This window comes from Lygodium microphyllum, chromosome 13 (genome assembly GCF_053477565.2).
Source record: "Lygodium microphyllum isolate KBCC chromosome 13, Lygodium_microphyllum_v1.1.10, whole genome shotgun sequence".
Taxonomy (NCBI): Eukaryota; Viridiplantae; Streptophyta; class Polypodiopsida; order Schizaeales; family Lygodiaceae; genus Lygodium; species Lygodium microphyllum.
This window is the reverse complement of record NC_141147.1, coordinates 43121319-43146345: the sequence shown is the minus strand read 5'-3', so window position 1 is coordinate 43146345 and position 25027 is coordinate 43121319. Positions and strand designations below refer to the sequence as shown.

General features: G+C 38.7%; 1 protein-coding gene across 1 annotated transcript in view; it reads right to left on the bottom strand.

Moving 5' to 3' along the window:
* LOC148026561 (alanine aminotransferase 2-like) overlaps positions 1-10546 on the bottom strand; it is a 37130-nt gene extending 26584 nt beyond the window's left edge. Inside the window, exons 1-4 of the mRNA XM_087691000.1 lie at positions 9934-10546; positions 9042-9092; positions 4232-4282; positions 4084-4149 (exon numbers count right to left, since the gene is read on the bottom strand). Coding sequence (XP_087547126.1) covers positions 4084-4149; positions 4232-4282; positions 9042-9092; positions 9934-10113 — 348 coding nt within the window. The 5' untranslated portion in view covers positions 10114-10546. The remainder of the gene's footprint in view (positions 1-4083; positions 4150-4231; positions 4283-9041; positions 9093-9933) is intronic.
* Positions 10547-25027: the final 14481 nt, after the last annotated feature.

The following is a 25027-nucleotide window of genomic DNA, read 5'->3' as shown; positions in this document are numbered from 1 at the left end:
AGGGCAAAGCAGGAGAGTGACATCCACCAGAGACAGATCCCAAGCCTGTGACCACCAACTGGAGTATAGGATGAAAAGGATATTGTAAACGCAAGTGTCAGCTGATGCTGAACACCTAAACGCAAGTAGAGTGAGTGTGAAAGAGGGCTAGCAATAGTCAAAGGCTGTAAAGGCAGCCAATGAGGAGCCACCTGGTGAAAAGAAGTTGTCGTCTGATGAGGAGAGGCTGTTGCAAGCTGTGGAAGGCTGACACAAAGCTGTGTATGCAGTCGCCAAGATGTGGCAGCTCCAAACGCAAGCAGAAAAGGGTCAAAAACTGTCGCCAATGTTGATGGATGAGTGCTAGATGTAGAGGAAGGTGTGGCAGCAGGTCGATGGGGCTGGACAACCACATGTGTGCAGGCTGACGGCTGAAATCTGCACTCACAGGTGAGAAACCTACACAAAAAGTATCTCAAGAGATAATCAATGCCCAAATTTCTGGATCCGGAAGAGAGATGTCAATCTCCTCCAAACCTCTACAGCGGTGTGGACACATCTAACATGCACAATACAGAATGTGTAGAATTCAAAAGGAGAGAAGAGCGAGCTCTTAGCATTCAACTCATCCCATAAAGCTGCCAAATCCGCAGTCACATCATCATCATGGGGATCCACGGTAGGTCAAGGTGTAGGGACAATAACAAAATCCCAAAGGTCACAATCATCAAGGAGACACTCCATGTGGCATGACCATAAAGGGTAGTTCATCTCATCACACTTATCGAATGCAGGTAGAGAGAGTAGGACTAGTACCTGCTCAAGAGATGCCATCAATGCCAATCAAGGACCAGAAACCCCAAATGAATATAACACGAAAGAGTGATAGGATGGTGGTCGGGCTGAATGATCTCGAACCACACAATCCCCCATAGCATACACGTCAACCATAGATGTCCTTCAATAAGTACTTGCAAGAAAGCAAAGAAAATGCTACCATTGGGATGTCCACCTATACAAGGTATGTCAATATGCAAATCAAAGAGCAAGGTAGATGGGGAGTATCCAAGGTGAGAGAAATGACTCGATGCCGAGCAAAGAGGGGCAAATCTAAAAGAATATAACACGAAAGAGTGATAGGATGGTGGTCGGGCTGAATGATCCCGAACCACACAATCCCCCATAGCATACACATCAACCATAGATGTCCTTCAATAAGTACTTGCAAGAAAGCAAAGAAAATGCTACCATTGGGATGTCCTCCACCTATACATGGTATGTCAATATGCAAATCAAAGAGCAAGGTAGATGGGGAGTATCCAAGGTGAGAGAAATGACTAGATGCCGAGCAAAAAAGGGCAAATCTATAGAATGCAAATATATCTGCAATAAATGCAATCAAGACAAGTCAAAAATCTTGTTGCCCAACTAGGAAAAGAGTCTACCTGGCAAAGAAGGTGGCTGTCCAATAGAAAACACAGCAAAGGAAGATTTGTCCACCCCTAAAAACAGGTCGCCCAACACAAAAAGGTGGCACTCAGCCTGCAAATGTGTTGTCCAACTAAAGGAGGGTGCCATGCTATTAAAACATAAGTATTGCAAGGCTTGGTTCTACAACAAGTGTGCCAAGGGCTGCCCACAAAAAATGCAAGCATGTATAGTGCTGCCTAGCCTGTTTGACACCGCTGAGTGCAAGTACCCAGTGTCAAATTTGGGCCTAGACCAATCTATTGGCCACTAATGTTTGTGGTGGTGACATTAGAGACTAGGCATTAATTAATTAACTAATTAATACTAGTTTAAGGGTCAATAACTGCTCAAGGATACTTGGAAGACAAATTGACCTAGCTGATTTAATTATTGGCTAGTGGAATTATTTTATGGGACACTAAAATAAAAATAAAATTAAATTTTAGAATATTAATTTTGAAATTTCATTTAATAAGCTAGATACTACTGAAAAATGGGATTAGAAGGTTGCCAATTAGCCAAACTTATCCATGAAAGTGGAAAAAACGTTTTTAGGCGTTCGTGGAAGTCTATTCCAACCATTGTGAGAAAGAAGAAGGCTGCTAAAAAGCAAGAAGAGGCTAATGATGTGATTTGCAACCACCAAGGATCAGTCCTACAGCATGTGATAGCTATTTGGAGCCCTCTAGAAGCAAGTGACAACAACCCAAGGTCCTTTTGGTACAAGTGATAGCATACAGGAGGGGGTAGTAGTCTTTCTAGTCGTCCTAAGCCATAGGCAACAGATCCATGGCTATTTGAGAAAGGCAATAGTGGCTTTTCAATGTTTCTCACGATGAAACTCCTAAAATTCTCTCTCGACAACGATCTCTCTCATCCCCTAGCCAATTTCAAATTTGGGGCCACTAGAAATTGAGGAATTTTAAGAAGATTCAATAGGCCAACCAACCAATATCAGATTTGGGACTGAATTTATCTTTCAAGGAGCAGGGTGAAGGCGAATCCCCAAGCAAACCAAAGGGCAAATTGATTTGGGAGTTTACTAGTCACTTTTGACAACAAAAGACACTTGGATTGGCAGAGGAGATCAAAGGATCTTGGTTGTACTCCATCCATTTGCAATAAAAGTAAATTGTTGATTGATGTAATTAAGTGCTTGATCAAGGAATGACCACCCTATCTGAGAAGGAAGGTCAGTTTCTTGGGGACTTCTTATCTTCTTCAAAGAAAGATTATGAGGGTGTCATGCTTCATTGCAATCATTCGAAGGACTGCATTTCGCTCCCTCCACACACAAGCATTCATACACCTTGGCAACAAGCATTGGCACTCTTCATCTACCCTTTCTGGTATTGGCACGCTATGCCTGAGTGGTGGCTAGCTACACTTGTGGAACTTAACCAGCACAAAAATGTGGAAAGTATCCTGTCTTCCGAGACTAGGGATCATGCACAAATTTGAATCTTGACTAACAATGACACGATGATAGTGTCCTCTCTTCCAAGGCCCAAGATTGAGCATACATTCGTACTCTTAGGAGACGAGGCTAGTGGTTTCTCTCCAAAGGTCAGTTTCAAGCACTTTCAGCTAACACCTTGGCACTTGTTCTTCCTCACAAGTTCCTTATTTGAGGTAGCTTCACATTCTTGTATCAAGGATGCTTCTATTTTCCTCCTTTCTTGGACATCTGGTTTGGACTGCATTTCAGTCCATCTCAATTACTAATGATCCTCATCAATGACAACCTTACCACATAATAGTAAGAGTCAATGACAACCTTGCCGCATAATTAATTGTTCTTACTGCAAGGATTGTACTACTTGTTTGTTGCCTTGCAATTTCAAATTTAATAAGCAGGTGGTATGAATTTCACTTCTTAGGACACCTACCTTTGCTCCTTAAAAAGAACTCCAAAAAGCATTATTTATGTTAAAACACTTTATTTGTACACAGTATAAAAGAGCCCGGAAATCCCCTACAAAAGGCCGCATTGTGGGCATCCAATAGTTATACAGAACCATGAAAATTTACATGTTGTCACTTATGGCACATATGTTAGCTCACATTTTCAAGACACTGCATATGTCAGCTCACATTTTCAAGAGTTAATTATATTTCTTCTCCCATGATACCTTATAAAGCTCTTCTAAAACTTGTGTCGATTCAATCCACATATACAGACCACACCTGGACAGTAGTCTAAGATCTCAAAACCAAATTTCCTAACATCAGTTTGGCTCCTTTCTACTCTCTGAAAAGAAAACAGCATAATGCTCATGCAAGTGTGTTGAATAAACAAACCATAAGTGGTTGAACATCAATAGCAGGTTAGAAACACAATGGTAAAAGCAAGGCACGATTTAGTTTATAATCAAGACAAGAAACAGGTCACTCTACAAACATGGTAATGAAGCAATCCCACAGAGTAAGGTAATGCTGCTCCAATGCATGAAACTGCATCTACTATCTCCAGCCATATTCAAGCCTTTGCTCATATATTAAGCTATTAGAAAGCATATCAATTGAACTACTCCCAAACAAGTACAAACACAACCACTCCATTAAAACCCATGATTGGCAAGAGCGATATCATGGAATAACCTGCATATGGCATAAGATACTAAACAAACATACCTCCCTGAAGAAGGTGATTGGTTGCTGTCCCAAAGATTGTGGGTTTCCAATATTGCAGTAAATGATCTAAAGACATTATCATAACAATTTGTCAGCACCATCAACCACTTCAGAGTGAGTAGAAGGATACTCAAGAAATAATAATTACCTCGTCAAATGGAACAGATGATGGATTTGAACGAAGGATATTTTGCAACCGCTATACAAAACAAGGAAGAGAATCATCTAATTTGCATTGCCATACTTATGCCCTAAATTAAACTGTAGATCAAAATGAAAACTCCATCCCATTGCTAAGGCAAACAACTTAGGAAATTTAAAGAAGAAAGGGTACAAAATCCAAACAAAAAAGGACAAACATTTCCATAGTAGTAAGAAGTTGCACTTGATCTACCCCAAAATTGAAACATGTCCCAATTCATCAGTAATGACAACCACCCCTCTACATGCCACTTGCACCTCCCTCACATTTGACTCATAACTTGGCTACAAGGTAAGGAGCGCTTAAGTAAGTTCCTCTTTATAGCTGAGACCTGTAGAACTACTATCATCAAAAATTTAAAAAGTTAATAAAACATCATTGCTTTGTCATTTTTGTGTCTCATTTCTGTTAGCAGACGTGTGTTATGTGCAGTCATCTCCTGCCTACGAGCATCAATCTAAATCAGACAAGGACATTAGGAGCTCTAACATTGTGTCTATCTGTCATTTTATGTGTTGTAGACACTTAAGATAGAGGTGGCATCAGTGCATTTCATTTTTCACACGGACCATTTTGGTTAGTTGGGCGGGCTGAACTGGGAAGCCATATTTGAGCCCTCGCCAGTTGTACACTAGTTGCGGCCTCAGTTTGCCTATTTACAAGCAGCCTTCCCCTCACTCTATTCAGTCTTCATTCAGCCAGCCCTCCTCGTTCTTCTCTCATTGCCCTGCTTCCATTTGGCACCCACATTGGTGCTCAATGCTACATGTTGGAACTTGAGGCTGACCATTGCAACCTCGTATCTTTCAATAATTAGTCAACTTGTTCCTTCTTGCTCTTGCTTCTCATTCAGTTTCCTCGTCTAATTGCTCTGTGTTCACTTTCCTCTCCACTGCACACACTCACGTGGTATCATTCACCTTAGAGGGACTCCGGACCTAAAGATGACAAAGAGGAGTTGCTATCCACATTGCAACGAGCTGGAAGACATCTTCACAAGCTGCACTACCTGCATTTCAGCCTGTTCAGACCAGGGGATCCTTTTCCCAGCCCATATCTGCTGTTATTTTTGCAGGGAAAACCTTATCCAGCCTACGTGTTGTGTAGGCCTCCCTCCTGCCTGCTGCGTTTTGAACAGGCAGCTGCTGTAGCAGCCAGGCAACCACAAATCTTACTAGGAAGAATCGCCTATCTGTTGGGTGCCATTTTTTAAGTGCTGGTGTCATCAATAGCAGACCTAGTCATTGTGTTTCCTGCAGGCAGCACATTTTCAGGACCCCTGATCTGTCTACAGCCTACCATGGGCAGTGTTTTCAGGCAACAGTGCCTGCTGACTTTGCATTTTGCAGTGCAGCCCGACATTTGGGTATCATTTGGACAGTGGCTGCTCCCGCCTTGGATACTCCCCATCTACACTGCTGCACATCAGTTTTTTGCTGCCCAGCAGATCCACAAGCCCCAAATAGGTGGAGGACATCCAAAGCAGCAGTCTTTTATTGTGTTTTTTGTGGATCTTTTTGAAGGGCATCTATGGCAGACCAATACAAACTAGGGGGATTGTATGGATTGGAACCGCAAGGACCATCATAGTACTGACCGAGAGCATGAAGACTTCCTAACCACCATCTTCAATTGAACAAATGCTCTTGATTTAACTATCAATTGGCACAAGAGGAGATTTTTATCGAGGCAACTGAACTATAATATATCAATATTTAATGTTGAATTACAAAGGAGATTCAAGGAATCATTTTATTCAAATCAAACACAATGAGGCTTCATAGAGACATTTTATTCAGGTAACTACAGAATTTTAGTTTCTGAAGCATGGAACTCCCTAATATCTATCATGCTATAAGTAGGCGGCTCTCTAAAAACGTCAAGAATCTGATATTGGGTGGGTAAGTCCGGAAATCCTTCTTTGAGATAGTTATTTCGCCGAGACCTTCCCAATATTGCAACTCTTTGAGGAGACACCACTTGTATCACTCGCTCATAGATATAGCGATTTTGGTGAACTAGCTGGCCCCTGATGTGCAAAGTAGCATTCACTCTAGCCTCTTCAAAAATGAAGATCTTCACCAACTTGAGCTCCTCCATCCAACGGATTCGCTTGAGATTGGTTTCGAGATAGGCTAGTCGACTTGCATCAATGAAGCAATAGACTCTTGTCCGCATCCATCGTCGTTCTCTATAAAGGGGTGATGGGTTATAGATCCTTTCAAGGATCATCATGAGTTGATCCCTCCAATCATAATTTATAGAGAGTATCGCCGACGAATACATGAAACGGAACACCAAGAAATGAGACCATGGATCTATCTTGCTCTGTAACACAATTCAGGGATATTAACCCTTCATCCTTTAGGATATACCTAGGGTTTTCAAGCAAATTTTTCAAAGATGTGCCATCATGACTTAAATCCAAATCAAACTCGTGAAAACAAAACATAAGAAACCAAACTTCTTCATTTCATCATGAAGTGTTTTTCCAAAGCCTAGGTAGCTTAAAGTTAAAAACCAACCTGAAGCAAAGATCCTTAGGTTTTATAATCCTAAGCTTAGGGGGTACTTTCTTAACATCAACAATAGTTAGGGAGTAATCCATCCTGATTATATAATCACTAGGAGGACTGTCAGATTTACAAGGGCATAATACTACTCGATCAAGCTTCGCAACCTTTAGAAGTTGAGAATGAGTATATTGGTTTTGATTTACCAACTAGACATTAACAAAAGGACAAGAGTACTGGGACCCCTTGTTTCAAAAAACCAAAAGGGCCACATGATGTAATTCCTCTACTATTTTTGCTCTTTTCAAATCCCAAGCTTAGTCCAACTTCTCACGATCGACAAGCAAGTCCTCAAACCTCCAACAACATCCATCCTTTGTAAATAGGTCGTGCTCTTTATGTGTTCCGGGTTTGATTGCCTTGAGGATAATTATAGCAACAAACCGAAAGTGATAATTGCTTGATCCACAAGCCGAAGTGTTTATTGACTTGGAATACCTCATGGTACATGGACTAATCAAAGAGGATCTGAAAAGAAATCAAGTCCTTTGGTCATTACCTGAGAAGCGCAATCCGCTATCAACACTTTAACCAAACAATATCAAACAAAACCTAGGCTTTTCCTTTGTATTTTCCTTTAGGCTCAAATACCACGTGAGACATCCTTGCCCTAGTGGGACTAGAGAGGGCACACTCCGTAGTCACCCACTTGCTCGTCCTCAACAACACCACCTGGATTCTACAAAATTCACATGCTTCGCAAGTTAGGTTATTTCTAGGTCTACCCTGTAGGAGAAGCACCTGGCTTGATCCACAAGAATCAACCTAAGGGTTCTTAAGACTTACTAAGTATAAGTCTCCTAGCAACTTCCTATCCAGTCAAGAGAGTTCACTTTGAAGATAGTCGAGATTGGAAGCATACCCAGGTCCCACACCACACTTGTTCAATGAGAGAAAGAAACGAGGGAGAGTAAAATGTCAATCCCTCAATGCACGAGGCATAATCTCACCCCGTTCGCTTAAAATGGTGTTGAGCCGGTTCTAAGACATAAACCCTATGTAGGTCAACACGTCAACTCTATTAACTCAATTCCTAATTGAGAAGCATAGGGTTTGTCTTAGAACCACCTTTCCATGCACACAACCAAAGGTATAATTTTCTAATTAGCCTTGCCACATTTAGTTAGCATATGTAAAACCTTCTTCATTAATTACACCTTTTAGCACAATGTTCATTCATATAACTAGGCACAAGCACAAAAACAACAAAATCGGTCATTTACAAACAATCTTTTATTCCCAAGCAATGAGCATACAATCTATTTGACCCTTAGATCCTCACCACCCTTGACCAAGTTGAACCTACAATATGACCGGGTATTCCACCACCACCACCTCTAGCTAGCTTAAGAGTCTTCCAGAGTCCACTAAGCTCACGAGGTACCTATTCCTGGAGTGATTTCTCAACATAGGCCTGCTCTCAACATGAATATTCAGCCATATTCAGCCATAGAGGTCTGCCCTTGACCTTATTGGCTGCACCAAAACCTATTTCCAGCCCTTCATCTGAGTTAAGAGGCAGTTTAGAGTTAGTAGACTGCTATAAGCTCATCCACGATCAATTTTCTTCCATCTTGAATGGCTGTGATTGGCTCTCTCTCTCTCTCTCTCTCTCTCTCTCTCTCTCTCTCTCTCTCTCTCTCTCTCTCTCTCTCTCTCTCTCTCTCTCTCTCTCTCTCTCTCTCTCTCTCTCTCTCTCTCTCACATTCATGAACTGACGTGGGCTCTTGTTACGGCCTGTATTACTCCTTTTGGGGCTGACATCAGTCCTCTTTCTCTACCATCATGTCCTTAGCATTACAAAATACTTGTGAAAGAGCAAGTCAAGGTAGTTTGGGCGTTTGAATATTTGAAATTATGGATACATTACATGGATGTACGAGATAATTATTGTCCTTGTTTGTCAATTACCTAGAAACAAGCTTGAAGTTACAGTAGAGTAAGCTGAGATTAGTACTCTTTCTCTACCATCATGTCCTTGGCATTACAAAATACTAATGAAAGAGCAAGCCAAGGTAGTTTGGGCGTTTGAATATTTGAAAACTATGGATACATTACATGGATGTACAAGATAATTATTGTCCTTGTTTGTCAATTACCTAGAAACAAGCTTGAAGTTACAGTCATCTATTAATATGCTCCACAAAAGTAAATCACTATGTTAAAATGCTTTCTATACAAACCTCTGCATGTGCAACGATCTCCCCTCTGACCGCATATTCACATGCAAGAACCTATCAAAGAATAGCAGATCAATCAGAAAAATATGTGAATAGAGAAATAAACTCCCCCAGCGCCCTGGGGAGAAATTATAATCTGCACAGACAAAAGCATCAAACAGTGATGCAAGGAATATAGTATAGTGCCATGATAAATATGGTTTAAACTCAACAATCAATACCTTTTAAGAATCGCACGAAAGAGTATAGCAAGACATTTACCCACACACATGTTTTAAGAAGAAATAACGTTTGAACCTAGACTACCTACCTACTTTTCAGTTCGTGTGCTCAAAACTTTGTGCTTGCTGGTTACACAGAGTGCAGCACGAACATGCAGCACGAACCTAGACTTCGCATACGGGGATTATTGCACTGCGTGGCAACAGCCAATCGCATATGTCCATATGGTTGGTGCCAGCTTATGACATATTTCACTGAGACAAGGTACAGGGAAGCAAGCAGTGCAAGATACGCTAGTCTATAATAACTTCCGATTTGTAGTGCTCGTGTTACTGAAATAGTACCTTCACACGATTGAATCTTCGAGAACAAGATGCTAGATGAATGGCCAAGTTTAGCAAAAGACTTCGGAATTCGAGGTTTAAAGTTCAAATCTTAATAGGTATAAAAGCATCTGCGATTTTGAAGTCATAAAATCATCGTATCGGCTGGCAAGCGAGTGTTGTAGGAACACCAGGCTTGATCCATTAACGGCATGCAAGTCAGATGTAAACAAATGTTTTACAGGGTGGAATCAACAAGTGAAGCAATGTTCAAACAAGTTAGTGAACAAAAGAAACCACTACGGGCAGCAGCGGTCAGACGGAAGCCGAAAAGAGAAGGGGAAAACTACCTTAGGGTTGATGGTGTCAATGGTGAGCGAGGGGGTCCAAATGCCATAGGTGGAGAGGGGTTTAGAGAGAGAAGAGGTTTCCTGTGTTGCTGGGGGAGCCATTGCTTGCACAAGAGCTGTATGGCCTGAGGAGAGCTGTTGAAGTGAGCGCCGGAGGGCGTGTTGCGCAGATCGCCTCATAATGGAGCTTTTGGAGGATCGAAGCGGAGATTAAATACTAGGAAGGGGGTGTAAAAAAGGACGGTACGAGACCCTACAGATGGTCCCGCTTTCTCTCTCTCCCCCCTAGTCTCTCTCATCCATCCCAGGTGCTCTACTAGCCCGAGGCCTCTCTCTGTTCCCTTTTTGGTCAAAACCATCCGCTGTTCGGCTGATGAGCGCTCGCAACCGCGTAGCGGCGGAAGGCCCGCTGTGTATCTGTTATTTTATTGTTTTGTTTGTCCTGGATGGAAGGAGACGAGAGGGGGAGAGAGTGCGTGCGCGCGCTCGCTGGACTGGGCAATCCTGCTACAGGTGCTGCGCACGTTGTTCATACAAAGAGAGAAACCTGGCACAAAACTAGTAGGATACAACTGGTCGGGTTGGCCTCCACGCCTTCTCTCCCGCGAGAGAGAGAGAGAGAGAGAGAGAGGCGCACACACGCGCACACGCTTTGTCTTTGAAAAAAAGGCACAAAAGCATCCGGGATCCACAGCACGCACGCAGAAAGCAACGCCCATGCTTTTTACACGCCAGTACCTTGGGCCTCACCCCCCTATCTAACTATTAACTAACCTGCCTAACTATTAACCACATTTGTGGATGTTTAAGAAAAACCAAGGTTCAATGTCCAATGTTTTTTCTTTCCAAAACCAAGGTTAGTGTTAAGCATATCGTTATTTTTTTAAACCATTAATCTCAAAGAAAAGTTTGTTTTTGTCAAATCATTTGTCATAGTTTGTCATTGTAAACTCCATTGTCATTCTACTTATATACTAGGCGCTCCCAGTGCTTCGCATCAGCGCGGTTCTAGATACACTTTACGTGACAAGAGGGTTCTCACATAAGCATCATATTTTGGTACTGTGTCTCGTACGCTAAATCAGTTTTGTAGCTCATACTCTAGATCGCACAAAAGCAAGCATAAGAAACCATCTAAAATATAATGTCGTGTTTCTACAATATTTTCAGTATATCACAGTTATTATATCATGTGTATATCTATGATACACATTTGTTAACACTTCTTAATTGATCTCTCATCTATTCTTTTTTCCAATCATATACTCTTGTTCTCTCACTTTCCCTTCTATGTGCAAAGAATTGGGAGAATAGCCGATGTTTTGCATTTGATTTAGTAAAGAGTAGGGCACTTCACATCCTAACCTATGCTTTATATGATAGTCACACATAATATACTAATAATATAATAATGCCTATTTTATAACACATGTTATTAATATGTGTTATATTATATATTATAATATACACATCATATGTTAATAGGATATCTATATAATGCATTACATACAATAAATCATAAAATGTTAATATATCAAAATAGATAGAATTGATGCTTTATAATAAATATATAATAGTGTAAATGCATGCATAATAGTATATAACACAATATAGTAATGGTACAATAATCAATACATTATTAATATAATAATGTATTATATATTATATCTTATGTAAATATTGGAATATTGTGATAATAATAAATTAATAATATATGTATAAAAATGTTATAGTATTAATAATATAATCATGTGTATTTTCCTTGAATGTGTGGACTCTACCATTTGCAACTTTAGTGAGAAGTTGTGCTTACCTCCCTTTGACAAAAGCTCTCTCTTAAGGGTTTAACTTCAATCCAAAGCTCATTTCTATGAGATTGTAACAACGCTTTGATTTCTTTGTAATATCTCGCTTTAGTGAGGCCCTGATGAATTTTGGTCTAAGGTATTGATATCTTTTTAGAGATGTCATAAATATATTTAGTAATATTTAAATTGCATTATTACCAATGTGCCACAATGCTTCATATGTCAATAATAAATGTTTCACATAGGCGTTTATTTTCATTCAACACACCATATTGTACATACATTCATAAATCACTTGAGATGGTATAAAACTAGTAACAAATTTATCCATATTGACGTTTTTATTTTTCAAACTTAAGATTTGCTTCGTGCAAAAATAAGCCATAGATATCACACTAGCATTTATCTTCGTATATTCCATTCTAGTTATATTTTCTCATATATATATTCCATTCTAGTTATATTTTCTAGTTATATATATATTCCACACAACATCTCTCCTTATTCAAGACAACCATGCTTATTTAATTGCCTTGATCATCCACTCAACTTTAATGTACATGCTTACTTAATTGTGTTGATCATATCAATCTACTAATCAAATTATATGTGTTGACATCCCAACTTTCTTTTCAAAATTAAAATATGATTGAGTGCCTTCACCTTAATCTCCTAATAAGGATGGAACAATAGAGGATGGAAATACCCTTCTCACATCTACAAGAAGCTACGATACATTGTGGGGCATAAGCTAAGGAATTATAGTGCACTCCCAATAAAATCTCATTTTCCTTAGGGGGGATTTTTGAATTCACAAGAAATCGTAGATTTACTGTACAAGGTCTTTATGAGGCTTGTAAATAGTTGTGCCTTATGAGGCATGACATGATAGAAAACCTTACATTGCACATTTGCATATTTTTGGGTGCTTAGATTAGGCTCTTACATTCAAAAAACAATGTATAGGCTCTTATGTTCGAAAAACAATGTATAGAATTGGATGATAAGGTCATGAAGTGTGTTCTTGTGGGGCATATTAACAAATACATAAACTTGATAACATTGCAATAAAGAAGGTGATTGTTAGCAAAGGTGTGCCATTTGTTGAAGATGCAACTCAACTCTTTCTGTCATATAAAAGGAAATAACATGTATTCATTCAAGTTACATTTGGAGAGAGTGAATGGTCATTGATGTGTCAAAAATTTTGTCCAATGGGCTTTAGATTATCAAAGATAACAAATTTGCACTTGTTTTGCCTAGTAGGATATATGTAGAACTTATTTTCATGCTTCATTTGTTCATGACCATGCACTATGCTTATTGGTTCTATCTACAATGCGGGGTAGCAATCTTATTCTAAATGACTATGATTCCATATTCAAGAATGACACATGAGATTTGGTTGACTTGCCTCAAAGCAAATTGAGGACGAATGCAAATCATAGCTTTGATTTGGCTAAATGGCTTGTCTTTTTGCAAAAGAATATGATTAGTAGAAGAGGATTAATTATGGTCACACCTTTACACCTATGTCACATAAGAGAATTAATTATAGTGACACCTTTGCACCGACTTCACATGAGACCGCCATTCAATCTCTTATTGCACTGGTGGGTGCACTTTATGGATGGAATATACATCAATTAGACATTAAGAAAGAGTGATTTTCTTAATTGTGACTTGCATGACAATGTATATGTTTCACACCCTCTTAGTTTTGTCATTAAGGGATGTGAAGCAAAATAATGAAGGTTAAAAAAGGCTCTTTATGGTCTTGGGCAGGCACCTTGAGCTTAGTATGAGAAGATCACAATAGTTTAACTAAGGATATACTCTATGCTAAGAAAATAAAAGGCCTTTCTCTTATATGCATAATTTGCTACTCATTAGTCTAGATCAAGCTACAAAGTTAGCTCTCAAATATAACTTTTAATTTGTTTTTGAGATATCAAACTTGGAATTGTTGCATTTTGCTAATGCATTTAGTTTATGTAGTAAAAAGATGGCTTTGGTAACTAAAATTGGCTAAAAGATTGGTCTTGATTCATGTGGGACTCAACTTGTATCTTAGCCGTCAAGATCAAGATGATCAATCTAATCCATCTATATATCAACAATCTATTGCGTGTCTTCTTTAAGTCAACCACACTAGGTTAAATGTGCAACTTTGTAGTGACATGTGAACATTTTCATTGTAGCCCAAGTTCAAGGCATTAACAAAGCTATAAATAGGATATTTTGATGCTTGAAGGACACGTAGGATTTGCTTTATTCTATCCAGCTAGTGTTAATCTAGAATTGTATGTTTTTTGTGATTTTGACTTGGCAAGTTATCTTAACACTAAAGTGTCCACTAGCAAGTTTTGCTTTTATCTTTGTGATTTAACTGTCCATATTGTTCGTCATCTATGAACTCAACAATGGGACATCGGCAAAACTCTTATTCTTTCAAGAGCTTTCACTCTCCCAATGGCTTAACTACTTCTTACATTCCTAATTCTAACCCTTGCTTTGAATCAAATACTCTTTGCTTGGCCCCATGAGTGTGAAAGGATAATCGAAAACTCAATGAGTGGATAGGCTTATCTTAACTTACCTCTCTCATTGTAGTATGAGATCCACAAGGAGAAGGTTTGATGGCCTCAAAATCTAAGTGATGCTCTCTTGGAGCCCTTAAGAGTCACCCCCTCCATCCAATACGCCTTCACCTCCATTGCTTTCATGAGACTAGAAAGTGGAGAAGAAGAAGAATAGAAGCAAGAATGTGGAGAAGGAAAGCCTCTCTCTCTCTCTCTCTCTCTCTCTCTCTCTCTCTCTCTCTCTCTCTCTCTCTCTCTCTCTCTCTCTCTGTGTGTGTGTGTGTGTGTGTGTGTGTGTGTGTGTGTGTGTGTGTGTGTGTGTGTGTGTGTGTGTGTGTGTGTGTGTGTGTGTGTGTGTGTGTGTGTGTGTGTGTGTGTGTGTGTGTGTGTGTGTGTGTGTGTGTGTGTGTGTGTGTGTGTGTGTGTGTGTGTGTGTGTGTGTGTGTGTGTGTGTGTGTGTGTGTGTGTGTGTGTGTGTGTGTGTGTGTGTGTGGCCTAAAGCTTCTTTGTGTGTTGATAGCAATAGAAGAAGAAGAAGAAAGAAGCATGAAGATGGAGTAGGAAACTTCTTCCCATGATCCCTCACTCTCTCACCCTCTCTTTCACACTCTTAAGCTTTGGCTATGGTGGAAATAAGAAGGGAGAAGAAGAAAGCAAGGGCTCTCAAGTTTGCATACACAATAATGAGAATTTTCATTCATTTTACATATTATATAAACAGGGTTTCATGAGTGGGTGGTCTCAACCCTTTTCCCTCTCTCAATTTTTATCATTTAGTTTATTGCATTGTCCATCAATCTTCATGATTTCCCACTACTGTAGATGAATGCCGAAGACCCTCTCATAAACTAAGCTACCCGTGATTCCATATTACTTGCAAGACTTTCTATACATACATGGATTTAAATTTGACTTTGAGGATGATACAATGTGCATAAGATATTTTCCTTATCTAATTATAACTTTGGCTAACATTTTGTGTAGAATTGAAGTTTGGGATTTGAGACACAAATAAAGAGGCATTTTCCTTGGATTTGCAACAATGGCCTGTCATAAATTTGTGACAAAAGCATGGCAATCTCTATCCATAATAGAGTAATTTTGTCACTAACTATTGTTATTGTAATACATTGAAGTAGACTCATCAAATGTGATGTGTCAGATTGCCCTTAGTCATGAGCTAAATAGTTAGAGTGTAGTTGCAAAACCTTGGTAAGATATTCAAAAGATTGGTAACTATTGTACCATTTGAAAATATTTCATCAACTATAGCTACTTTATATCCTTAAAATTTTGTGAGAAATGCATCCATAGAGTCCCCTCATTTACAAACTCAAAATTAAACGAGTTGTGCAAGTAAGCAATATGTGCCTTACATACTTGATATAGTCTAATAAGTGTATCCCAAGTTGTTTTGGGCCTATGCCCAATGGTGTAGCTTTTGTAGAACTCTTATTCTTTGAAGAGCTTCCACTCTTCTTAAATGGCACAAGCTACATCTCAGTACTCTAACTTCAAACCCATCATGTAGCCTCTACTAAATCCCATGAATGCAAGAAAGCAAAGAAGGCTCAAAGTTTGTGGTAGACTTGATAAAATTGACTCTTGCGTTGAATTCTATATGTTAAAAGGATCTCGATGGTCACAATTTAAGGTACTCCTACTCCAAGCTCTCATGCCATTGATTTGATCTAATCAAGCTTCAACACAATTGGGTGAGAAAGGGGAGCTACATGAAAAGAATCAATAGATGAAGTCATTAGTATAGCCTCCAAAGTAAAGTGACCCATTGACACCAAAAGAAACACTAAAATTTGCCTATCTAAGGTGACCATAATACAAAAAAGTACCTTCTCTCTTGATGGCTCATGCTAGAAACTAGAAAATGAGAAGGACAAGGCCATAAGAGAGTGACAAGAGGCACAACAAAGAAGAACTAATTCACACATACAAAGATGCTAGCTATAGTAACCAAGAGATCAAAGAAATTGGCTTTGTAGAGAGCCATAATTGTCTAGTGCTAGATCACATGCATCAAAATGAGAGAGAGATTCATTCTTGAACATCCATGAATCACCTCTCTACTCTACCAATCTATGATGACCCTTGAGGCATACGATCTTAGGAGTAGTCCTAGAAGCACCTTGATGTACCCTTTGGCAAAGAGCCCATCTCAAAGAAATAATTTCTATAACTAGTGAATGGTTTCCTTATTTCTTTCCACTTTCAATGCTCATGCTTAGGGGCACCATAATTGGTGTTAATAGTATCTACATTCACATGTTATTACCAACTTTTAGAAAAGGGTTAGCAGCATAGCCAAACTTGTAAAAAGTATTGTATTGCTAATTAAAAATGAAGGAAGAAATATAATCATCCTCAAGAAAATCCAATTTGTGATTTTGCATGCCTTAAGCAATCCTAACCTTGTGTAGAGATTTGTGCATCCTATTGTGGGAGCTCACATTTGGTTGAATGAAGGGTTTAAAGAAATGTAGCCTTACTATTTCATAAAATAGTTGCTACTATCAAATGTTGCCTTTCATGTGTATAGTGTTGATGAGATGATGACAATACCACATTATGAAGGTGGGTTGAGGCCACATTAGGAGAGGGAGCTAAGTAGTGGAGGTAATGAGGGAACTAGATAGTACAAGTGATGGTATTTAGCGATACATTGTACCCATTGGGAATTAGATACTATGGATTGTCTTGAAGATTGGGGCAATTGGGAGGTAGAGGTGGGAGCAAGAGTTTCATGAAGTAGAAGGAAAGGCAAGAGACTACTCAAACCCATCACCCTTGATATCCCATTAGAGACACTGGTGATTGAAGAGCAAAAATAAATTGATACATCTATAGGAATTTCAATTGGTAGAAGTCAAGCACAATATTCCTATCACCTTTGATTTTGTCATTCTACAAAATCATAGAAGAGTTACCCTATAACCGCATTCCAAAGACTCATCTTAATTGTGCATTCCATGTTGAATGATGGTTTGAAAAATTTGACAAACAAGCTTTTGTCCAAGCCTACAAAGATAACGAGGCTTGGCAAGCCAAATACCTATTGAAAGAGGATGCATATAGTGAGTATGTAGCACGGGGATACAACATTCAGGATATAAATGAGAATTTTTGGTTTGTTTGTTGTAGGACCACTACAAATGAGAGAGTCAACCTAACATATTACTCATATCAAGGCATTTGGTCAATGAATGTGTAACTTATTTTATTTTGGGGTTTTGAAAAGCTCATAACACTTGTCTTATTTCCAAGGCAATTTGGTTGGGGTAAGCACTGAAGCTTTAAGCGGGTTATATTTAATGACTATCCTTGATGAGAATAAGAGATGGTTAGTTCTTTTATTAACTTTTTAATCACAATTTATGTGTCATTACCCCAAATAGCATGGAGCTTCATATGATCTAGAGAAGCAAGGGAAGTACAACTTTCTAAAGATTTTATAGATGTCAAAGATCCCAACATCACTTACTTGTTCCAACCTAGAAACTTGGTGCCATCATTCTTTCATCTAGACCTTTATAATTTGTCCAAATCTTGCCTCCTTGGTGTTGAGGATTGAAATGACTTGAATTTTTGGCTGATTTTTGTTGTTTTTATGGACTGAATGGTTGATTCTTTTATGGATTTTGTATGATTTTTAGTTTTTTTGGAAGTTTTTGGGAGTGTTTTGGATGAGATTAATTATGTTTTAGAAGCTCGTGATGTTTTAAATGAAGATTTGATGTTTTGACACGTTCTATTGATGTCTTAATAGTGTTTGATTGGTTCTATTTGAGTTTATTGACCTTTTACTTTGCTATGTTTTCCTTTTGTATGAGGGGTTGGAATAATGATTGATAAAGTTTGAGAGTGCTTGGAACTTATTGATTAATTCTTGATGATTTTGAATGATTTAAGTGAGCTTAAGGTTTTCTAATGACCCTTTGTATGGTTTTGTAAACCCTCTGTTGAGCTTATGAAGAGCTCTATCTATGTTTTGTTCCGTTCTGTATGCCTCTGTAAGTGTGATGATGGATAAATGTGTAGCTTGGGGAAGTTTTTCAATATTGGGAAGAGATGAATGTAAGTTCAAACTAGCTCAAAGAAGTAGCTACTGAAGACTTGAAGTAAAGACTGAAGTGATAATGACATTAATGAGCTACGAAGAGATATTGTCATGGCTCTGGTGACCTTTCATATTAGACATACCTCTTGGGAGGGGTATCCATGACCTAAGATGGGTTATGAATGATTATTCTTGATTATCTCATTGTCCTATTGAGAGAGAGCATGTATGAGAGTGAGAGTGAGTTAAAGATAGCCAAAATTATGCAAAACAATGTATCTATGAGTGAGAGATTGTGAGAGAAAGCTATGGAACTTTTAAAGAAGAATATTATGTGATGATTTTCATTCAAAGTGGTGTAATCTCTTGTATCTTTGTGGCATCTTGATGAATTCTATGAAGAATATGAAGAGCATAATGAATTTCGTTCAAGTTAAAGCCATGGGAGAATTGTTTCTATGAAGTTGTGGAAGATTCTTGTTCTTGGTGTTATTTTCCTTGTTGTGGACATATCAAATATGAAAAAGATGTTTGTTGATGACACAAGATAGATTTTCTTGCAATAGATTCCCTCTTTTCTTGGGGTTCCCCTTGGGGCTTCACTTGGTCACATGAAATTATTGCAACTAATTCTTCTATTATGACAAAGGCTCACTATTTATAAGGATTGACCACCATTGACTTTATTCTTTGATATCAATATTGGAATCGAACCATGTGCCATAACACTACTCACACTTCATACCACATTCCTACGAGCATATTGCTTAGAGTTGTTGGATGATATGAACAAGAGTTAATTGCCCTAATGCATCCTTTCCTTTTCTTTAACTCCAATTCAAATGCAAATGGCAGTAGAATAATACTTGACAAGTGAGATTTCCCTTTCTCAACCCTTACATTCACTCCATAAGTCCTCAAGTTAGAGATATCTAGAAGCCTTGGGTCAATTGGCTCTATCTCTATCCTCCTAGCCCATCCACCCACTAGATAATTCAAGGCACATTAAATGTAGGACACCTTAGGTTTTCATAACCAACTTATCACCCTAAATTCCACCACACCATACCCATCCCTTCCATTGTTTGGGTCCTCAGACATGGGACAATGCCTATGAAATTTTAGCTCTTCTAACATTAGAATCATCTCTCAATGACACACCATGTATTACTCATTACCTTGCATGACAGGTTGAGGCATGAGAGAGCACAAAGTAATTATTGTAGATAGAGCTCAAAGGACACACCTAAACCATCAACTATACTACCCCATTGCTCCATCTTTTAACCATTACCTCTCCATCATTTGCATTCTAGGTGCTATCCATGTTGATGCTAGAGGCATGCTACCTTAGACATACATGCCAAGAGACTAGCACTCATTTAGTGAGGGGATAAATAGTTGGAGGTCACTCAAATACCCATCTCTCAATTACTTTCCTATACTCCAAATGCCAAGTTTAAAAGGCTTCTAAATGAGGAGAATCCATGATGAGCATTGAGCAATATTAGGGTTCTTAATTTCGATATTGAAAGGGGTCTAACCTTGAAGAGTAGATAGTTATGGTATGGCCTATGTGGACTTGACCATCAGGTTAAGTGTAAGAGTTAATGAAAGTGAATAGATGCACCTCATCCATGGGATCTAAGGTTGGTCATGGGTAGGGGTTCTAGGGGACTCAATAATCCCCTTGGTGGGGGTTAAGGGGGTAGAAGCCTTGGATCCTACATTGTAGGAAATATTTTTTATAATATTCCCTAGAGTATCATGTGTCATATTACATGGGTGCTAAATGAAGGGTCGTTTGGACCATGTGGGCAATGAGTCAAGACAAATCACCCATGTGAATCTATGACTAGTTAACCTCCATCCCAATATATCCATAGGTAATGCTCCCCTCTTGTATAACATAGCTATTAAGCACTTATATCTTCTACACTCATGTTCCTACATTAAACATCTATCTAGATCACCATCAAAGCTTGTAGGGGTGCACAAGTAGACAAAGCGTTTAACCACTAGTTGTATCAATTTGGTAAAACAGATTTTATTCCCCTGTTTTCTATTGTACTTGTGTTCATTATTTGCTTTTGTTGCTACATTTCACCATAGCTTAAACCAAAATTGAAGAAATTAGAAAAAACCACTAATTACAAGAGAGTAGACTTGAGAGAGATAAGACGCATGAGACTAATTGGATACAATCTTCCTCCCATGCATAGGTGAGCACATCCCCCCATGAATATACTTGTTTTAATTTTATTATTTTCAATGCTCATAATACAAAAGACATCTCAAAATAGACCCATGCATTTCTCTTTCTTGCATAGTTCATCTTTCCCAAAAATTTTCTCAAAAGTAAGCTATCTTTCCTAAAGATAATATCTAAAAATATTAATCCTAATCTATTCCAAGATATACGTCATAATAATAATAATAATATAATGATTCCATGCTCTTATAAATTGGCCCTCAAATAATCCACTAGTGCTTGTGCACAAACAACTATCACACTAAAGAGTTTACATTCAAAATATAATAATTTCACACTACTCAAGCACCTAATAAATAAAAATCCTTTGTGCACCATAAGTACCCTTTGAAAAATAATAACTTCACCTAATAATCTACTACACAAATCACATTAGTCCTTGCCATTTAACTACCAAGCATGGGCAACCAATATCACACATGCAGGCCTATGCACAACAAGTTGTAATCATGCAATAATTAAACAATGTTGAAAATCCATAAAAATAAATTAAATCATAATCTATTTTCTTGTAACTCTTCTTGGAATTTCTATAACACTTTCAAGGGTTTAAAAAGAAATTATTCTCAATTGATTAAAATAATCCATAAAATAAATTAAATCATCATCTCATTTTCTTGTAATTATTTTTGTAATTTCTATAACAACTTTTATTGTGCTACTCATGAGGTGGCTATCCATACATCTCTTCATTGAAGATAATGATTGGTACTATCTTCTTAGCCTTTAAATCCCATAAATGATATTACATTAGTCATAAATCTCCTTATCCAAGAAAAATGAAACTTAGCTTCAATCTTATTCCTCTTGTCCTTGGAAATATGCATATAGTGAAAGGTGGAGCAAGAGTGGAAGCAAGAAAGAAGCAAAAGCTATGAAGGTTCAAGCAAGAGAGAGTAAGATGGAAAAAATAAAGTGACAATGATAGACACCTGCCACTTGCAATATACATGTGTGTGGATATAATGTATAGAGTAAATGTGGGTGGCTAGACACAGGTGCCTTTAAGCCCCAATGACCTCCCACTTAAAGAAAATGTGCCTTGAGTGAGGAGAAAAAAGAAAAGGAGAAGGAAAAGTACAACATGTATATAAGTACAACTAGATGAGAAAAGACATCATCTTATCCTATGCCCATGATCTTCTTAAAGAAGACATATTTAGATACATTGAAAAGAAGAAAGTGGAAGAAATGTTGGCCAGAGAGTCCTCCAAAGATTGAAGCCCCCCTCTAATTCGGTTTTGTGGAGTACAAACAAAGGGGGTGGAGCTAACTCCTTGATGAATGATAAAATCAAAATGTAAGCACTAGAAGGAGTCCAGAGGTACGTGAGAAGAGAGAAGGCAAAAATCAAAGGTGAGAATGAGCTAGCAGTAGAAGCCTCCTTTGACATCCCAGTAGCCCTCTTTATAGAAGTCCCCATGGCGACTCAAGGTCCCCTTCCTAGTCAGATCCGTCCTGTATTGATGATAGGCTAATGAATGTAGTCCCATTGCCTATCTTTAAGGGAGAATACAATGAAGACTATGATCTTCATGTAGCAGAGTTTATGGTAGCATGTGTGGCCAATAGTGCCAAAACCCTCAAGCATTGGATGGCAATATTCCGTGCCACTTTCAAAGACAAGGCATTTCAATGGTATGAGAGACAAGCAACATGAACTTTTGGCACATGGGACAACTTGAAGTTGGCATTTCTCACTAAATTTAGGTGTAAGGTTTTGAAGAGAGGATGTGAGAGGAGTTCATGAACCTAAGCCAATCCTCTAGTGAAAGAGTAGAAGCCTAATTCTCGCAAATGAAGTCTATATTAAAAAGATGGATCAACAATCATTTGGATGAAGCTATCCATAAGGGAGTTTTCCTTAGAGACATACAACCAGAAACTCACAAGTTTGTGAAATTGAGAAGACCAGTCAGTCTGCAAGCTACAATGGAAGGTGCAAGATTGTATGATAAAGTTGAAGCAAGGCTGCCAATGACCTCAAGAAGAGGAGTCCTACCTCCTTCCATGCCAAGAATGACATACCCACCAATTGCAGTCCCAATGACAGTTTCCTACCCCTATCCTCAAATGCAAACAGTGCCGCAATATAGTGCACCGAACCCACAGTAAACGATAGTACCTCAAATGATGGTTCAACCACAACAACAATGGCCTCAAATAGTTTCCCCAATGGAAACTCAACAACAATAGTGGAACCCTACCAAGTGGAACCAACAACCCCCAGCCTTAATAGGAGCTTTGAATCAAAACCAGAACATGACCCTCTAGATCAACCCAACCAATTTATTTGGTGATCACAGAAGCTTTCCAAAACCTTATTACAAGTACCCCAAGAGGTGAAAATTTAAAGGACTACTTGTCCAATTCAATCCCCCAAGCATAAAGAAGAAGCTTATGGATGTGATTAACATCTACAGATGCTGAAGGTGAATATCGCCAACATATCCACTCCTACAAGAGGTGGAAGAGATGTGATGTAGTGCAATACATGGTGTGGAAAGTGACATCAAAGCAAGACATTTAGCCATTGAATTGACCCAACAACCAACCATTCTTGGAGTTTTATGTTCATACTATTTGAGGAAGAACCATACAAAGGATATTTGCTCTCTGAAGGAGATGCATGAAAGAAGAGAGAAAGATCAAGAAGCAAGATTTAACTTGTTGGAGTCTAAAATGACAACGCAAGACATTGGGAGTTTGGTCCTAATTAAAGCCCAAGGAGGTTTCTCTCTCAAAGTTATAGAGGACGACAGTCTGGTGGTGGCCAGAGATTAGACATGGAGAGTTACAGATGTGGAGAAAAGGGGAATATCTCACTGAACTATCCAAACCTTGGAAGGTCAATGGACTACAAGCTTTTATATAGTCGATACAAAGAAGAAGGCCACATTGCAAAAGACTGTCCAAGTCTCGCTCCTGTAAAAGGTACTTTTAAGACTCAACAAAAGACCCAAGAACCTGCTTCTAATTTGGTGGAATTGGAGGTTGTCGCAACAACGTGTGCAAATAAAGAAAAACATGCAGTTCCAAAAGAGAACATTCCCACTTCTAAGACAGTGAACTTCAACCTTCCCAGGGAGAAACATAACAATGTAGCGCAAAACAATGAGTACATAGCCCTCCAATGCCACAGAGAGCTACAGAGACAGGACCAGAGATCCAGGAGATAGAGGATATCGAAGTACCTCTTGAAGGAGAAGAGATGCAAATGTTGCCACTATTGGAGGAAAAAGGAAAGATAAAAGTGGGTGTGGCCCTATTTCCTAGCCAATTGGAAAAGCTTATAGATCTTATCAAAGAATATGACTTGGTCAAAGACCTAGACACCTTTAAACCTAACCTAACATTTCGACACTTGCTAATGTTGTCTCCTAGTTATTGAAAGAAATTCAAAATCATACCGACAAGAAGAAGAGATCCAAGGATTGCTCCCTCAACAGTAATCAAGCCTAATAAAGCCCAGAGCCTATGAAAGAAGTGGATGTAGCTAATGCCTTGGATCTTGGAATCCCATAGATTTGTGTGTGGATTGAAGAGAATGCTTTATAAGTAGGTGTATTGATTGATGTAGGTTCATTATTGAAGATAATGATGGATGCAACAATGAAATAATTAGGCTTGCAAGGAATGCAGCCTATACAGTGGCTTATCAGATTGGGAGACCAAAGTAAAATCAAGCCTTTGGGCATTCTCCCCTATATGAAGACAACCCTCACAGGAAGGGATTATTGGTTGACATATTTGGTGGTCAAACCAAATTCTTACGAGACCTCATACCCTCTGCTTGAAAGACCATGGCTTTTTGAAGCAAAGGCATAGACAGATTGGTTTAAAGGAACCCTAACCCTAGGTTGAGGACCCAACAAAGTGGTGTTGAAGTTGTATGGATCGCAAAAAGGTAATGGATCCACTTCCATCAAAGTCATAGATTCCTCCAATGAAGTAATAGATGGCACATTAGGATACGAAGAAGACATCAAATAGATATTTCCCAAGAAAATAGAGGCATAGTCCCTAACAGTGGGCATAGTAAGCCAACAGTCGAAAGAACCAAAGTCTTTGTCAATTGGTGAATACCTCTTGCCTGAACATGAAATGACTTCTGAAATTACCTTTGGTAGTGAGATAGAAGCATGGATGTATTATTCTCCCTGTTACTTGGCCATAGTAGAGATAGAGACAAACACAGACGCAGTGGCAAAGACAAAGACAGAGACAGACGCAGAAGCAGAAGTAGATGACATAATAGAGAGTCTGTTATTCTCTTACAGAGTCCCCATAGAGGCCAAAACACAATTTGAAGAGAACAAAGATGATAGTGAAGAAGAAGATTATGAAAGCGAGCTAGAAG